Source organism: Microtus pennsylvanicus, chromosome X (genome assembly GCF_037038515.1).
Source record: "Microtus pennsylvanicus isolate mMicPen1 chromosome X, mMicPen1.hap1, whole genome shotgun sequence".
NCBI classification, from domain to species: domain Eukaryota; kingdom Metazoa; phylum Chordata; class Mammalia; order Rodentia; family Cricetidae; genus Microtus; species Microtus pennsylvanicus.
In genome coordinates, this window is record NC_134601.1 from 120,324,683 (window position 1) to 120,342,404 (window position 17,722).

The window sequence follows — 17,722 nt, forward strand, 5'->3', positions numbered from 1 at the left end:
CAGCGGGGCGGGATTCCGCTTAGAGCCGCGGGAGGTCCGGACAGAGGCGGCCATGGGACTCGAGGGTAAGTGCGCGTCTTGGCTGTCCTTTACAATGCTCTACCGCGCTTTCGGACGAGCTTGTGCCGTTCTTGTAAGAGCGTTGCAGGCTGTGGAGGGGATGAAGCCCACCCGGCCGGAGGCACCGAAGTCGGGTCCGAGGGTCTCCGGAGTTGAATAGGGCTGAGGGTTCATTGAGAGCTGGAGCCGGTTCCTCGGCTGAGTTTAGTAGAGCAAGGAACTGGAACCTCAGGACGCTTTTTGACTCCCTTTGGGTCTGCTCAGACCTTGCCTGATCTCGGAGGGGTGACTGATGGACCCGGGCTGACCCTCGCTTTGGCTCTAGTGCATCCAACTTGCCTCCGAGGGAGTCACGCGGGGGCGCTGTCCTGGAACTAGATTGAAGTACGGATCTCTTGATTCCTCAGCCCTGTCCGATCCCCCTCTAAGGCGCCTCAGGAGCTTCTGCTAATAAGCGAGATCCCTGGCCATGATCGAGAATTTTGAGGTGTTCTTGACTTTGTCATTTACGTTGGACAGACTGCTCAACTTGTAACGTTCGAGTGAGAATTCACCAGATTTTACAGCCTCCCTTAACCTATAGAAGCTAAGATTCAATGAGAATGCAATATGTTGAGCTTTTACGCAATAAAGATTTTAGGATAGCCTGCTGGCAGGCAGACTTCTAACAGAACATTGGAGGTGGGTGACAGGCTTTCAGATAATTTCATTTGATTTATTACTCTGTTTTCCTTATCATTCATTTCTTAAAGCTGAATTGGACTAAAGATTCAGATTTAGGTGACACACCGCAGTAGAAGCGTTAAGCTACTTAAAAGTGTTAACAAGACTTTCCTTTCTTTCTGCAAACTTTATGTTTTCTTGCTTTCATTATTTATTTATTGGTTGCAAGTTCGACTTTCTCTCTTTTCTTCTTTTTCCAGTTTTATATGGCAGAGTACCCCCACATAGCCCAGTCTTAGCTGCTCGGGAGCCCTTTAACCCTCTGCCTCCCAACTCCATGCTCCTCCCTTGCCTCCCCACTCTGTGTTTCCAAGACTATTTAGAAGTATAGATGAGTTTGTTGGGGAAAATCAACACAAATAGTTTTCAAGTGAGACCTGAAACTCAGCTTTTAGGACAGTAATTCTCCATTGAGTTCTTACAGCCTTATAGATCTAATATAAGGATTTTTGCCATCTTAGACCTCCAAGGCTCTAGTGTTAAAAGTGTAAGCATCTATTGAACTGAGTTTTGAATGAGCGTTTCATATCAGCGTAGCTTTAGGAGACTCCTAAAAGAAGCATTTCTGCCAGGTGTTGGTGGCACACACCTTTAATCCCAGCACTTGGGAGGCAGAGGCAGTCAGATCTCTCTGAGTTCAAGGCCAGCCTGGTCTACAGAGCAAGTTCCAGGACAGCCAGAGATACATAGAGAAGCCCTGTCTCGAAAAACCAGAATTTAAAAAAAGAAGAGGTAGGAAAGAGCCCACACAAATAGCCCATGCCCAGTTCTGTGTTTCTTTTCAGAGTCTGCGCTGAAAGGAGGGCACTCGTGGAGGAAAGGCCTACATAACTAAAAGGGGCTCAGAAAAGAGAAGGGAGCAGTTTGAGTGTCAGCGTTCTTGAATAAGAAAGGAGAAGCTGGATGGTCGGCAGCATGAGTTCCAGGTAATACTTGAAGAGAAACCTCTAGCTCCCGGTGTGTTTTAGTGGAAACCACAAAGCTAACCAGCAGAACCCCTATGGATGAACTGGATTGCTAGCCGAACTACGCAGCAGCCATCGGGACATTTTCTGTGAGGAGCCAGATGGCAAATATTTTAGGCTCTATGGGTCATATGATCTCTTTCAAAGCCTCTCTGCATTGTAGCATAGAAGTAGCCATTCACATAAGTGAATAAGCCACGTTTCTGTAAATTTTTTTAATAAAAATAGACAATGTGCCAGTATAATTAGGTTCAGAACCTAGCCTGTTTTAGTATCCTTTTCTGCCTCATAATAGTCCAGAACAAAAGGTAATGCTAGAAAGCAACAGTCTTTGTGCTATTCTGTCTTAACTAGTGATACTTTTATGAGTCTTTTTAGGGGTTGCTTGGGTGGCTGCATTTAGCTAATAGTCTGCCTAGAGGTCAGGACATAGAGATGGCTGAGTCCCTTCTCTCCATGTAGCTTGGAAGCACTTTTTCTCTTTATTGTCTCCCCCATGTCCTCCTTTTGTTTTAGTTTTTTTGGTTGTTTTCGAGGATTTCTCTGTGTACCTCTGGTTGTCCTGGAACTCACTCTGTGGACCAGGCTGGCCTTGAACTCACAGAGATCCACGCCCCTCTGCCTCCTGAGTGCTGGGATTAAAGGTGTGCGCCACCATTCCTGGCTTCCCCCATGTCCTTCTAGCCCAGTAGTTGTGTGACTTCTGTGCTAACTACAGAAGTGAAAGCCATCAGACATTTTATATGCTGAGGTCAAAGATTTGTGTGTCACTTGTACCATGTCCTGTGACTTAAATAGTCCAAATGTAAGGGACATTCTGGGGTGTGGTGGTGCATGCCGGTAATCCCAGCCCTCAGGAGGCAGAGGCTGGGAATATTAGAATTCAAGGCCAGTGTGAGCTATATAGATAAAATCTGGTTTAAGAAAATATGGGTAAAAGCCTGCCATATTGTGTTCCCTCTAACTACTTTAAGCTTTAGAATTTACATTTGTATTATAGAATTGATGCTTAATTTAGATGTGTCAACTAGACACATATAGCATATAGAAAACTCTGTGTAGTGTTGGATGTATAGTGACTTAATATGTAGATGCTGATAAAGTGATAAGAGGAAAGGGGGAACATATGGGTATATGCTTAATTATTGGGTTTGTTACTGTGGCAAACCATTAAGTACAATGGCCTAACATTTAAAGTGTACCAGTTTCCAAGCCAGGTGGGGGTGGCACATGCCTTTAATCCCAGTACTCTGTGAGTTTGAGGCCAGCCTGGTCTACAAGAGCTAGTTCCAAGACAGGCACCAAAGCTACACAGAGAAATCCTGTCTCAAAAAAACCAAAAAAGGACCAGTTTCTTAGCTCAGTTAACACATTTAGGATCTAGTTTAGCCATATAACATGTCACCATGCTAAGCAAGTAAATGACCAATGAATAAATTTAGGGGGAAAACTTTAAAAATTGCCTTAACGTTACAACTATTTCTTACAGGATTTGGAATAGAAAATGGGATGTGCCTTTGAGCTGATGTCTTGTTTTTATCTTTCAGGTGACTAAAGACACATTTCTTAATTGGCTTGTTTTGAGAACTGATGCCTGAACCACGTCAGTATGGCTAATAGAAGACGAGGTGGGCATGGCCAGCCTCCCTCCGTGAAGCCATCCCGGGTTAGCCCTCGAAGTCTTTCCACCAACAGGACCTGCACCCACAATATATGCATGGTGTCTGACTTTTTCTACCCAAACATGGGAGGTGTGGAAAGCCACATTTACCAGCTCTCTCAGTGCCTCATCGAGAGGGGGCACAAGGTCATAATCGTCACCCATGCGTACGGAAATCGAAAGGGCATCCGTTACCTCACCAATGGCCTCAAAGTTTATTACTTGCCTCTCAGAGTCATGTACAACCAATCCACAGCCACGACTCTCTTTCACAGTCTGCCATTGCTCAGGTACATATTTGTTCGGGAGAGAGTTACCATAATCCATTCCCACAGTTCTTTTTCTGCCATGGCCCATGATGCCCTCTTCCACGCCAAGACAATGGGGCTTCAGACAGTCTTCACAGACCATTCCCTTTTCGGATTTGCTGATGTCAGCTCGGTGCTCACAAACAAGCTTCTAACTGTGTCTCTCTGTGACACAAACCACATCATTTGTGTCTCTTATACTAGTAAGGAAAACACTGTCCTAAGAGCAGCACTGAATCCTGAAATAGTGTCCGTCATTCCTAACGCTGTAGATCCTACTGACTTCACTCCAGAGCCATTTAGGAGGCATGATAGTGTAATAACTATTGTTGTTGTCAGCAGACTTGTTTACAGAAAAGGTAATGAAACAGTAGCTCTATTTGCATTGACGACTTTTTCTTTTATTCCTTGTAGAAAACTGTTCGATACTTGTATATAATGATTGCTTTTTATTTTGGGTGGTGGTTTTATAATGACGTGTAACTATTGCAAGGGAAGGCCGGATATCAAGTTTATATATCTAATAAGAGAAATGGATAGAGTGGCTACGAATGTTGCCCCCAACCTTTGATGTTGTAATGATCATTGAACAACAACAACCAAAGCGTTTACATAATGTCCTCTGATCAGATCTTCGTAAACGTTCAGGAGCCCTGCATGGGTAGTCCGAACAGAATGTGCTGTGTGGCCTTTGCTTTTTGATTGCAGAAGTAATGGTTTCCTAATTGCAGTTTTTCAAAGTTCACGTAGCACATCTGTGACTGTTTTCTTCAGAGATGGCCCTAATGACGGTTCTCATTGGTAACTTCTTTTGTACCACTGTACGCGTTATTCAAAATCAGTAGGCCCTGTGGGCACCTGCTGTCCTGAGGCTTGCTGATTTTATCTGGTCATCTGCAAGGCATTGATATAAGCAGTCAAGTGATGAAGGAGTAGGTGGCCCAGGGTCAGAACCTGGCTCATTGCTGATCAAAGATAGGTCACTTCATAGTTCTGCATCCCTTTTTTATTTGTTTGGGTCACAACAGGAACTTAGTGATGGATCAGAGATAACTCTTATAAAGATCTTTGCCTAGATTATCCTCCACCTCCAACTTCTGTTATCTCTCACGAGTATTGTGTTCTTGCTGCTGGTTTTCCAATTTCTGTGGCACTCATGGTCCCATGTAGCATTTGTGTTTATTACACATATGAAGCCACCTGCTTATTAACATGGAACTGGTCTCCTGGTGCTATGTGAAAAGCTGTCCGATAGTCAGAAATACCATTGAAGGTTTGCGGGGCGGGGAGTCAGTAACAAATGCTACATGCTCCCCTTAACTATTTGAATTTGAAACGTTTGTGCACGGGCCAAATTGTAAGGAGCTTTGCGAGCTCTAGGACTGGAGGATGAGCTCACTGCGTCCTGCCGCACTGTCTTGCAGGGGTGCTTTCACAGAGCCAACCATTGCTACTCAGGGTTCCCTTTAAAGGAACTGGGCTGGATTAAAAACTTTTTTTTTTCAGTTTTACTCTCCAGTTTAGGTCACCTCTCATCTGACAAGGACTGGTTTTTTTTGGGGGGGGGCATTCATTTATTTGGCTCTTTCAAACTATTGAGCCTTTGTAGAAACTTGTCAGCTTATGTGATAGATACCTAGATTATTCAACACAGTCATAAGGAAAATGGGTACAAGAATGCCAACAGCCTATGCTCTGTCATGTAGCAGTGTATTTGGGAGCTGGCAGTGGTCAGTATAGGTGATGATTGTCATACTTCTGAACAATGCCCTTAAGTTAGAAAACTTGGACTCAGTTACATTCTCTGGGATAAAGGAAATCATGTCTTGCTGTTTAATCAAGATGATGTTAATGGAATTCTGTATTCTGTACCCTTTGTGGGATACTGGTGATGTATATATTATAACTTTAAAACTTTGCCCCATTTTTTTTTAATCAGATAGCTTACCTTGCTGAGATAGATGAGAAAGTATGACGGTACTTGTGATTGAAGATCTCTACAGCTACTCATACAAAGGTTAAACATGTTACTTTATCTCATGAATGTGGTAGTTTAACCATCAGAACTAGCAAGAATGGGGTCAAAATATGGTCGTTCCTGTTTTCAATTCAGTAATTCAACAGATATACTGAACTGTCACCATAGACCAGGCGCCTGCAGAATGTAACGTGAAGAGCAAAGGCCATGTCCATAGCTCACATGTGAAAGTTATGATATGATCCATTCCTTCCTAATACTGTAATTCCCTAGGGAGATGTTCAGTGGACCAGATTTCTAAGGCCCATTGAAGTAGATTAAGAGGATAAAGCCATGTTCTCCTTGCCCAGCTTTTGTAGAGAAAAGGCTGGCTTCTGAGCCTTCTTCTATCTAGTCAGGGTTTCCCACCATTCTCTGTGTGTGCAGGCACCTCCAGCTGCTTGCTGCAGTGGTAAAGACAACATTTGTATTCTGTAGTCGATAGCCTGTGCATGGCACAGTACCCCACTTGCCCCAACAACTGTAGGGTAGATCTTACCTGCATGTAACAGACAAAGAATCAGTTCTCAGAGAGGGTAAGTAACTCACCCAAGGTTACGCAGTAAGTAACAGATCACAAATGCGTCCAGCTCTTGAGTCAAGGTCTGGCCAGTGTTATCCTGGATCAGATCTGAACGTTCCTAAAACATGGTTGGACTGTGCTTTAAAATCAGTTGGAATCAGAGGGGTTTTTTGGTCTATTTTGTGTAAATGTGACTGGTGGTCATTTTGTGTGTTGTGGTTTGTGTTAGAGTCCTCTTAGAATCTAGCCAGAGGAAGCTTGTTGCTTTTTGGTTGTTTGTTTTATAGTGAGGAGGGGAAAACCTGCTTTATTCCTGGAGTACTATAACACAGCATTGATCGTGCTGACTGACTCTGTTGCGTATAAGTTTGTTTTTTTTTTTAAATCAGGATTAAGTGACCCTGTACATTTGAAGTAGATTGTGAATATAGCCAGTTCAGTAAATGTCGCTATTGTCTACAGCTGTGATGATTGCTCCCTTCTTTTTTGTATGAAGAATGGGCACTTAATATTTTCTTTCAAAGGCAGGAAAAGGAGAAAGTGTGGGAAGCTAAATGTTAAGTGGTTCTAAGGCATTTCCTGGCTCTCCAGCAATTCAGTTGATGTGTGTAGACTGGAAACGAGGATGGCTAATGGTAAGCTTTCATCATTCAGGAACCCTACAACTCAATTGATTTTTGGTGTACATAGTCATTTTGAAAAACCCGTTGGTGATTGCACAAAGTGGCTAAATTCTGAGCAGCTTCCAGAGACACGGGCAACTTCAGAACCTCACAGTAGCCAAAGCAAAATTTCTTATGAAGGAAAGAATCTGTGGGAGAAATGATTTTGTTATGGTTTATCTTGTCAGGTTGAAGCTTAGAGCAGAAAATGTCCCCAAAGAAGTCAGATACGTGGAGCGAATATTTTTTATCTATATGTTCAGTATCTCAAAGTAAAGACTAAAGGGATTTCCTTTGTCTTTTGAAATTCACTTCTTTGGATCCCTAATGAATGCGGGGACGGTCATTCTGAGGGTGCAAAGTGAGACTGTACGTATAGTGGTGAAGTACCCGACTGTTTGCCAGGGTAACGTGACTGGGCAATGACAAACCATACTCGGCATCTGATTGTTCCTTTTAGTTGGATCAAAAGAACACTGGATGAGAATCCATAGGGATTCATCATTATCCACATAATTCATGCAATATGAAAGAAGGTGTGGGTTTGTAATCTATAAAGAAAAGAAAAGCCACGCGACCTGTATTTTCCCATCGTGCGTTATATAATTGGTCTGTCTATTTTGAGGAAGATTGATGGGAAAAATGGACTTTGTGTGCATATGCAAATTTATGTGTATGCATTTTTTTAATTGAATAAATGGCTCAATAGATTATTTCATGTTTTCTTTTGAACGTATGGTTGGTAATTGTCGATGAACCAAGTTCCCAAGTAGTGTCAGCATTACTGTGGCTTTAGCTAGCTACTCTTTATACCTGTAGGCTGTGCCTTATTCTATTGCTTTATATCTCCTGAGATTATGCTTACATATTAGATGAAAACCATTTCTTTTTTGAAAGCAAAAGGAAGCTATAGCCTTAGGTCTGTGAACTATAATGATCTTACAGCCGAGGTCCTGCCACCTGCATTCACAGGTGTTCATTCTGAAATTCCCTGTAGAAACTGCAGTCTGACAGAGTGAAAGCAGTAGCTAAGGTGATTGCTTAGCCCTTTCCTGCTGCAAGAAGTGGAGTCATAGACCTGTTGACTTTTATAGCTGGAGACTTTGGACTTTAGAGATATGTTTCTGCATCTACTAGGGCGTGATGATAGGGTGGACGGGTTTTAAAAACTAAAGCTGGAGCGAGACCTAGATTTCTAGTCAGCTGTGTGCTCTGGAGAAAGCTAACAAACGTTAGCTATCTTCATCACCATTTCCAAGTAGGCGGTATGGACAAGTGAATGTCTTAAAGACTACAAAGTTGAAACAGGATTGCTCATGATTTGGGTATGTAGCAGTAGCAACGCATGTCTGTACCTGTATCTTCGGGTGTTGTAACTCTTGGGAACCAATGGCAGTTGGTTGACGACTCTCCGCTTCTGGGAAGGGGTTAAGAGGCTTGGTATGTCTATTTTAAGGAGGCTAGCTATAGTTGATTCTTAAGACGAGTAGATTCTCAGGGACTCTGGTGAGTTTTTTAAGTGTTAAATATTAATATTTCTGATATTTAACTTTATGATTTCAGGGACTGATTTGCTTAGTGGTATAATCCCTGAACTCTGTCAGAAATACCAAGAATTAAATTTCCTAATCGGAGGAGAGGGGCCAAAGAGAATCATTTTGGAAGAAGTACGGGAAAGATACCAACTACATGACAGGTATTAACGGCTTCCAAAGCACTGTGGTGTGAAAATGACAGTTGTTCATGTTTGCTTTTGACCACACGCCTGACTTATCTGCGCTCCTGCTTCTCTTTAGAAGGGGCATGCAAATAGAAGGCATGTTGGTTTCTTGTGTGAATTTCTACCAAATAAGAAAGCTTACAGAATACACAGCTTTTGTCCCTTAGCTGAATATTGACTTGGGTTCAGGTGTTGGAGGCACGGGGTTGGGGGAGAACCTTGGCTGGAAATGGTTGCAGGTTTCCAAGCCATCTTAAGTTATGATTTACGCGTCATGATCTAGTCATGTAAATTGCTGTACACATACAAGTTCGAACATATCTTTTCCTCCATAATTTCTTTAACACACAATGCATGTTATATGAAGTGCTGATTTTTAAAAGGTTTTTCCCCACTTAGAAATGACACTTTTAAACATTTAATTATGATTATGTTATTAATTTGTTCATTAGCTAGGTGTAGTGGTTCATGCCTTTAATCCCAGTACTTGGGTGGAAGAGGCAGAGGCAGGTGGATCTCTGTGAGTTTGACTAGCCTGGTCTGTGGAGTGAGTTCCAGGACATCCAGACCTACATAGTAAGACCCTGTCTTAAAAAAATTAATATAATATTCATTAAACACAAACTAGTTTTGGAAAAGATGAAATTGCATTGAATGAGAAACCAACAGGTTTCTAGAGTTGTTTCTATTATGTTGGGGGTTGGCCATATCTTTTGAGGTAGGAAGCATTAGTATCAATAAGAGTAATACAAATGACAAGCTTGGCTTAGAAATTAAATTTCTTTTGTGTCATGGCTTTTTAATTTTTTTTTACACCTTTCTTTTTCTTCCTCTCATTACAAAAATTAGGGTGCAACTTTTGGGCGCTTTAGAACACAAGGAAGTTAGAAATGTCTTGGTTCAAGGACATATTTTTCTTAACACCTCCCTCACTGAAGCATTCTGCATGGCAATCGTGGAAGCCGCCAGTTGTGGTCTGCAGGTAAAACATTCTAAGGGCTTCTCTTGTGGGATTCGTGGGATTCGGTATTTGCAATACATGCCAAATTAATATCGTTTAGCTTGATCTTTCGCTTTTCCTGAGAAATGGTCCCAGTGCATCACGTGCTCTCTCTGGTCTTTTTAAGGTTGTCAGCACGAAGGTTGGTGGCATTCCTGAAGTTCTTCCGGAAAACCTTATTATTTTATGTGAGCCTTCAGTAAAATCTCTGTGTGAAGGCCTGGAAAAAGCTATTTTCCAAGTGAAGTCGGGAACGTTGCCAACTCCAGAAAATATCCACAATGTAGTAAAGGCTTTCTACACCTGGAGGAATGTGGCAGAGCGAACTGAGAAGGTGGGTCACATGTCGGTAAAAGATTTGCGAGTTCCTCCGTGTTTGCATGCACCTTTGCTTTCTCTCGTGAACAGGCTTGCCCCTTGAGTTTTGGTTTAAGGGCATGAGCCCTTCCAAAAGGAAAGAAGTAATTATTTCTGCATCAGGTTTGGTGCATACGCTTGGCTGATTTTCTACAGAAATCACTGCCCTGGCCTCTGACAATAGGAACAACACAGTCTAGTTTCATTAAACCCTCTAAAGAAGTCACAAAAGTTTCTAGAAGTTCCAGCAGTCAGAAGCAGAAAGAGAAGTGGCATCTTTGTGTTGGGGCTGTTTCTAATTTTGCAGCGCATAGGGCCTATTGCTAGCAAATGGGTAGGTGATGGCAGTGTCTGCTCTAAATTATGAATGTCGAGTCAGAATACTTCCCAGAGCTCTTGGAATTCTTCTCCTGATGACTCATACACCGAGGCCACAAAGGAGTATCATAACTTTAGGTCAATTGACACTATATTAGAATTTAAAATATATGTGAAATTAAGGACAAATAGTCACCAATAAGAAAAGAGCCACAGGGACTTTCCAAAAAGACACATGCCGGATTGGCAGATCCTTCAAAAGGACAATTGTGGGAAATGCTGTGGTATTTATTCTGCTCGGTTCCCCTTGTGTCTATTTCTGCCTCATTCCTCATGTTACCGCTTGCCAAGCTGAGGAAAACAACTTGCTTTCTTCGTATATAGAGATCCTGTACCAGGCGGGCGGTGGTGGTGCATGTCCCCGGTCTCAGTACTTGGGAGACTTAGGCAGGTGACTCTCTGTGAGTGTGAGGCCAGTCTGATCTACAGACCTAGATCTAGGAAAGCCAAGACTACACAGAGAAACCCTTTCTTGAAAGAAAAGAAAAGAAAGAAAAAGCAAACCAGTAAATCCTGTACCAGAAAAAGAGTTGAGGAGCATGGTGAGGGTTGTAGTTTAGAGTAGGGGATTTATGCTTTGGGTGTTAAATACAGGGAGCAGTAGATGTCCAGCCTGGAGAATCTTTCTTGGTTTGAGATACAAGTTCTCGTTTATGAGATCTATCTCTAAAAGTAGGCATATACTATATGTTTCATTGATATAAAAGGTGCTGGAAACAGACATAACTTTGACGGAAGAGGTATATCAACTTAGGGAAATAAGTACCTTTTTTTCTGGAAGTTGGACTGAGTGCCAGTTGCCCGTGGGGGTGCATGTCAGAATCATGTGGACAGCCTCTTCAGACTGCATACTCATTCTTGCATCCGCTTACCGCCCCAACCACACCTTAAATTCTGACTTGTTCCTTGTGGAACAGAAATGCAGTTTGGATTATGGTTGGCAGGACTCTTTGGCCAGACAGGTTTTTTTGGTGATCTTGACTCCACCCTGATTTGAAATCATAGCTCTGTAAATTGTGATTTGACTTTGTCATCGTGCAAACCTCCAAAGTCTGAGCTGAGTAAGCCAACTCAGGGAAGAATTGCAATGGTGATTTATCAGCCAGTGTTAAAGGTGCTAACCAGCATTTTTGTAATGGTATTTTTTCTTACAGTTTTGCTTTGAGATGATAGTAATGCATCCTATATGTTTTTCTTTTATATTTCTGCTAATTTGTGCCACAAAAATATTCATAAAAAAAGAAAAGGGGGCAAAAAAGAAAAAAAAATCCAGTCCGGCATGGTGATTTACACTTGGGAGTCTGAGGCAGGAGGATGACCATGAGTTCAGGCCAACCTGGGCGGAACAGTGAATTCCAGGATAGTTCTGTGCTATACTATCTCAAAAAGACAGATAAACAGAAAAAAGTAAATCCTTATTTAAAATAGTTATGTCCTCTTCATAGTCGTAAATTGTTTATTACTTAGGTTAATAAATGAATTGACCTCAAGTGAAGATGGACAAAAAAGTTATTTCTTTTACCTCACAGACATTTTGATCCTTTTTGACTCCTTTTAATTTGACTGGGTTGCTTAGAACACTGATTGAAAAGTAATTTGGGAAGTTGGGCATGGTGGTAGACACCTCTGAACCCAGCATTCTGGAGGTAGTAACAAAACGAGCACGTCAGGACTATCCTCAGCTACCTACGGAATTTGAGGCCAGTCTGTGCTGCACGAAACCCTGTCTCCAAATGAAGTTAGAGTTCCTGCTAATAAGGAACATTTTTACTTTTATTTTTTAGTTACAATCCATTGGCCTCAGTCTCTCAACATCATTCTGATTAAAGTGTTTGTATTTAAATTGTCCCCGGGGTAGAAGAGCTAGACACAGGCTTCATGCCTTCGAAGGCCACCCATTGTGACTTTCTCCAGTTTCCAGGGAGACAAGTTTGCACGTCTAAGGTTTTCAGGATGCGGGATGAGCAGCGTTTTACAGAGCAAGCACCAACCCCCAGTTCTTAGCACAATTCTCTTGGTTCTCCTTAGCGTTGTTTTTACTGACTCTGCAGCTCAGCATCTACCCTGTCTCCTCCCTGCTTTACTTGCAGTGTAGAAGCCCTTTCCCTGTGGTGTCTCCATCCATCCTCAGTACGTTCTGTGATTGTGTGTGCTGCCTGCTAGGCGTTTGTGAGCGCTTTCTTCACCCTGTTGAGGCATTGGCCCAACTCAAGTATGCTTGCCTGCTGAAACCGTCTTCTGACCTTATAGGACTTGTGGTATTCCGGAGTCAGCTGACTGCTCTCTGTGCTAACTCCGTGTTTAGCCCAGAATTAAGTTGGCGGTAAGCACAGTGCAAAGTGACAGCAAACATGGGTGATTCTCTCAACATGTGCTTGCCAGATGCTCCTGGTCATTGTGGGTCATGGATCACCCTTTGTTACAGGCATGTGGTGGCTCAGAGTGCTCATTGTCACCTTCTCTCTTCTAGGTGTACGAGCGTGTGTCGAAGGAAACTGTGTTGCCAATGCACAAGAGATTGAACAGGCTCATCTCCCATTGTGGCCCAGTGACAGGCTACATTTTTGCTTTGCTGGCGGTGTTCAGCTATCTCTTCCTCATTTTCCTGCAGTGGATGACTCCAGACTCTATCATTGATGTTGCGGTAGATGCTACTGGGCCAAGGGGAGCCTGGATGTATCAATGTCCTTGTGATAAGAAAGGAGATGAGAATGATAAGGTGTCCAAAAGCAGGTAGAAGCAGGCCCAAGTCCACAAGTCTTAGCCTCTTGCAATACTCCTGTTAGCATTTGAACATTACCTTGCTCTTTTGTGTTTGGGCTTCAGAGTTGGTTTAGTAAATTATGCTACCTCTGTATCATTCACCATTTTTGTTTTCTGAAGAAAGGTAAAACTTATGCAATTCCTGAGTGTGGAAACTCCTTGCACTTAAGATTTTGGGGGAGAATGGTCTAACCACTCAGGCCTGACGTTTTTCAGATGACTGAGATCCCTCTAGCAGAGATGTTTTAACATTATATTTTGGGAGCCTTGGGTGCTGAAAGGCCAAACGTTTCTGGATCTTTTTTGGCCAATTTTAAACATTATCCCATTAATTCACCTTTACCAGATGTTTACAAGCTTTCTTTAGGGAGGTACAACAGTTGTGTGAACTGTTTTCAGTCCAGTTCATGTAACCTTCATTGAGCATTGAAATCATGTTCTTAGACACCTACTGGGTCCACTCAAGGGTAACATGTAATCAGATTTCTTGAGCAAGACCACTGATTGGTTGCTGAGACTAAGGACTAGTGAACCCGAAGTGGTGAAACAGCAAACATGCCAAATGCTCAAGCTACCGAACGTCAGGAGATCATCACTGGTGTGCTCCAAGTACCTCTCTGAACCGGTTTTATGCATTCTCTTAGGAAGAGCCTTTGTCTGCGCGCACGCGCGCGCGTGTGGGTGTGGGTGTGTGTGTGCGTGTGTGCGTGTGTGTGCCTGTGTGCCTGTGTGTGTATTTGTGCATGTGTGTATGCATGTGTGTGCATGTGAAGAAATGTCGATTTTTAAGTTCTACAGACCGATACCACTGTTGACCCTAGTACAGGCCCATCCTCTGCTTTTGTAGTGCCCAGTTAAGTCCCCGGAAACACCTTTGTGGTTTCTGAGCAGAACAGAAAAGGTGTACCATCTCAAAAACAGCTGCTATCCTGTCTTCTGTATAGAAGTCCCTCCCCGTCGCTATGGCCTAACTGATTTCTGATAAGTGTTGCCAGGGTACAGAGAAGTTTTCCTCCAGAATGGTTTATTTGTAGAGTATCAAGTCTGCAAGGTATCAGAGAACACAGTCCCTTTGTGGGTGGAATTTCTCAGTCATAGTCATGGCCATCTAGAGCCATGGGTTGTTGACTCCCAAATTACCTATGATATGTATTATTAAGCCTTTTGCATGGGTTTTTGTGGGAAAAGGATGAAATAAAAAGCAGCAAGGCGCTTGTGGGCATTCGATTCTGTCAGTATTGTGATTCTGTACAGGATTTTTTTAATGACATTTGTAAACCTTTTTAAAGAGTATCTTAACATGCCTATTACCTGGTTGCCCTGACTATAAAAGAGATATATTTGTGTTTTGTTTATATGAAAACACAAATGCTAGAGAGTACTTTTTAAAATGCAGAAGTTAGGGCTTCTTTTATTGGAGATAAATGACCTGGTCCAAACTGTTGAGTCTTACTCAAATTACGATGCATTGAGACAGGTGTACAGAGAGTAAACAGGGCCAGTATTCATGGTAGCCTGAGACATGTTAACGCTTGGCTTTATTTATTCTATACTACTATTTCTTCTTTTGTGTTTGCTTCTAGTTTTTGCCAAAATTATCATTGAATGCTTTGATTGTTCTTTATTTAAGATAAAAATAGAATTGAAAATTAATTTGTTCTTGTATGTAAATATGTAATTTATGAGTTAAAATTGTTTTCCTTTTTTTTTGAACAAGTGGAAATAAACTTATTTGTCTGCCTGAAATGACTTCCGGCTTCCTGGATACATTCATTATAATGATCAATGTTGCACTACTCGGCGTGGAAACCCTGTTCCACACTGCTGCTCACAATTATTGAACAAGGAAATCAACGTGGATGAGGAATTTGTTGAAAAGACGCTGTATTATTTTGATGTTGCAGCCACACACATAAAACCCGTCTATTAAAACATGTTCATATCTAATAATAAAGACAAGAATGATCTTTTAGTAGTTTTCTCAGTTTGTCTTATTTTGCGACCAGGATGTTATTTATGGAAACACCCTCTCCTCCCGTTTTCTAAGTAGAGCTAATGTGTTGCTTGGTCTCTTAGTTTTAGGAAGTGTCCTTTGTCTGATGCACCACTCTGTCATCTTTTATTTCTAGAATATGTGCTCTTTTGTATTCTTGAAATAGCAAGTTCAATTGTATCTTTGTTTCCTGATTCCAATAAGCCCTTGTTTTTCACTGTCAGTTATCACAGAAGGCAAATGAATACATCCACACACTATTGTGTGTGAACTACGTAATTATACTTTGTATGTTGCCAGCTGGTTTAAGAGAAATTTGAATTTGACTTTATTTAAAGAGCTTATTGTTCCCCAACGATAAGTAGTGGTAAGCAATTATTTTCATTTATGCTTAGATTTGTCTCACAAAGGAAGGTGGCTTTATCTTTTAATTTTTTTTTTTAATTTTAAAATTTGTGTTTGTGTGTGTGTGTTTTGTCTGTATGTATGTCTGTGCAACATTTACATATATGGTGCCCATGGAGGCCAGAAGAAGGTGTTTGATCTCCTGGAACTGGAGTTGTAAATGGTTATGAGCCCCAAAATAGAACCTATATGAATGAAACCACTGCTTGGCCTGTTAGCTCTAGATTCTTATTGGCTAGCTCTTATATCTTAATTTAACTCATTTCTATTAATCTGTGTAGCACCACATGGCTGTGGCTTACCAGCAAGGTTTTGTCAAGCGTCTGACTCTGGCTGGTCTATATGGCTTCTCTTGACTCCACCTTCTTTCTCCTAGCATTCAGTTTAGTTCCTCCCCACCAGCTCTATGCTGCCATATCACCAGCCAAGGCAGATTCTTTATTCAGTAACCAATATAAACAAAGCATATACAGAAGGACTTCCTACACCAAGGTTCTCTGTAAGAGCAGCCAGTGCTCTTAACTCTTGAGCCATCTCTCCGGCTCCAAGGTGGCTTGATCTAAAATGAGATTATCCTGTGGCTGGATTGAGGGTGGGCAGGTGCAAGTGAATCTTTGTGTGCATGTGTGTGTAGAGGTTGACAATGTCTAGTGTCATTGCACAAGCATCCCCGTTTTAAAAAAACGAGAGTAAAATATTTTATTATGTTATGGATTCTTTGATAAATACAGCTGGGAGGTGGAAGGTAAATCTTGTCCCCCAGAAGATGCCTTTAAAAAGATTTGCAGACCGTAAGCTGGGCATGGTGGTGCATGCCTTTTATCCCTTTTACTCAAGAGGCAGAGGGTCTCTACCAGCCTAGTCCAGAATTGTTACACAGAGAAACCCCGTCTCAAAAAAGAAAAGTTTACTAAATCAGTTCCTATAGAGATAGTTATTCCAATTTGCTGGAGAAAGTCATATATTTTGACACAAAGCATTTATTTAAAAAATGTTCTTGGGGCTGGAGAAATGGCTTAGCAGGTAAGATATCCTTGCAGACATCAGTAGCTACAGTTGGAGGATTCAACACTCATTTCTGACTTTCAACACACACCAGGCACTCATGTGGTGCACATATATACATATAGGCAAAATATTCACATATAAAAAATATTTCTTTTAAAGTCACTCTGCTCTTAAAATTGTACTTTTGCTTTCTGTGAGGGCTGGCCTTGGTTTTCAGCTGGAATCCATCTGGAATTAACTAAAACACAAATGGCTGGGCCTATCTGTGAGGGATTTTTTTTTTCTTAAATCATCTGAAGTGGGAAAACCCACTTTTAATCCAGATCTTAGAGATGGGATGATCCACCTGTAATGTGGGCCACACCTTCTCTACTGGCAGCCTGTGTAAAGGGCATGGAAGAAGGGAGCTTGCTCTTGGCCTGCTTGCCCTCCCTCCTGCTGGCAAGTTCATTCTTTCACTGGCATTGGAGCCGACTTCTTCAGGATTCCTGTATTTACTGAAGACCAGCTGAGACATCCAATCTTGTCAGATGAACAACCACTGGATTCTTGGACCTTCCATTGGTAGATAGCCATTGTTGGACTATCTGGACCACAGTCTGTAAGTCGTTCTAATAAATCCTTCCGTTTCTCTCTCTCTCTCTCGCACTTGTGTGTGTGTGTGTTTGTTTGTTTGTTTTATAAGGTCTGTTCCTCTAGAAATCCCTGATTAATGCACTTGCACTTTCAGTAGATTTTAGAAATTTATAAAAACGCTCATCTAAACAAGAATAAAAGAAGAAACTTATTAGTGAGGGAAACTAAACACAAATGAGTTTTACTTGTATCGGCCAGCTGATAAGAAAACCCTGCCCAGCTAAGGAAGGTACTGATTCATGGAATCTTCATCTGGAAACTAGGGCATGGCATTCATCCATTTTGGTATCACACTCCCAAGATTGAGAAGGGGCCACATCCTCCAGGAGGAGTTGCCATCCTCTCCGAAGCTTCAAACAAGTGAACAAGCGAGAAGGACCTTGCTGGGGGACCTTGTCACAGGTGTCAGGACTGTCACCAGAATCGTCTCAGCAGTCCAGTCACACTCCCAACTTTCATCTGGAGAAACATGTAAGGTAGGCCTTATATTCACTATTACCTTACCACCAAGAGTCTTTTTTTTTTTGACTAGTCATCGTTTAGA

The 17,722-nt window shown here is 41.9% G+C and overlaps 1 protein-coding gene across 6 annotated transcripts; it reads left to right on the forward strand.

Annotated features, from left to right (window-relative positions):
- On the forward strand, positions 1-15,108 carry Piga (phosphatidylinositol glycan anchor biosynthesis class A). Of its 6 annotated transcripts, none has more exons than XM_075957708.1 (7): positions 1-65; positions 1,569-1,709; positions 3,296-4,075; positions 8,482-8,614; positions 9,488-9,620; positions 9,766-9,972; positions 12,844-15,108. In XM_075957708.1, the coding sequence occupies exons 3-7, from the start codon at positions 3,358-3,360 to the stop codon at positions 13,108-13,110; spliced, it is 1,458 nt and encodes a 485-aa protein (XP_075813823.1). In that variant the 5' UTR covers positions 1-65; positions 1,569-1,709; positions 3,296-3,357; the 3' UTR covers positions 13,111-15,108. The 6 variants fall into 6 exon arrangements, with proteins under 6 accessions (XP_075813823.1, XP_075813825.1, XP_075813824.1 ...); XM_075957710.1 differs by having other exon boundaries at positions 3,296-3,698; XM_075957711.1 differs by having other exon boundaries at positions 56-444; positions 3,296-3,698.
- The last annotated feature ends 2,614 nt before the right edge of the window (positions 15,109-17,722 follow it).

Coding starts and splice junctions, on each gene's coding strand:
- Piga (XM_075957708.1), top strand. CDS start 3,358: ATGGCTAATAGAAGACGAGGTGGGCATGGCCAGCCTCCCTCCGTGAAG. Junction 8,615..9,487: donor AGATACCAACTACATGACAG/GTATTAACGGCT, acceptor TACAAAAATTAG/GGTGCAACTTTTGGGCGCTT. Junction 9,621..9,765: donor CCGCCAGTTGTGGTCTGCAG/GTAAAACATTCT, acceptor GGTCTTTTTAAG/GTTGTCAGCACGAAGGTTGG.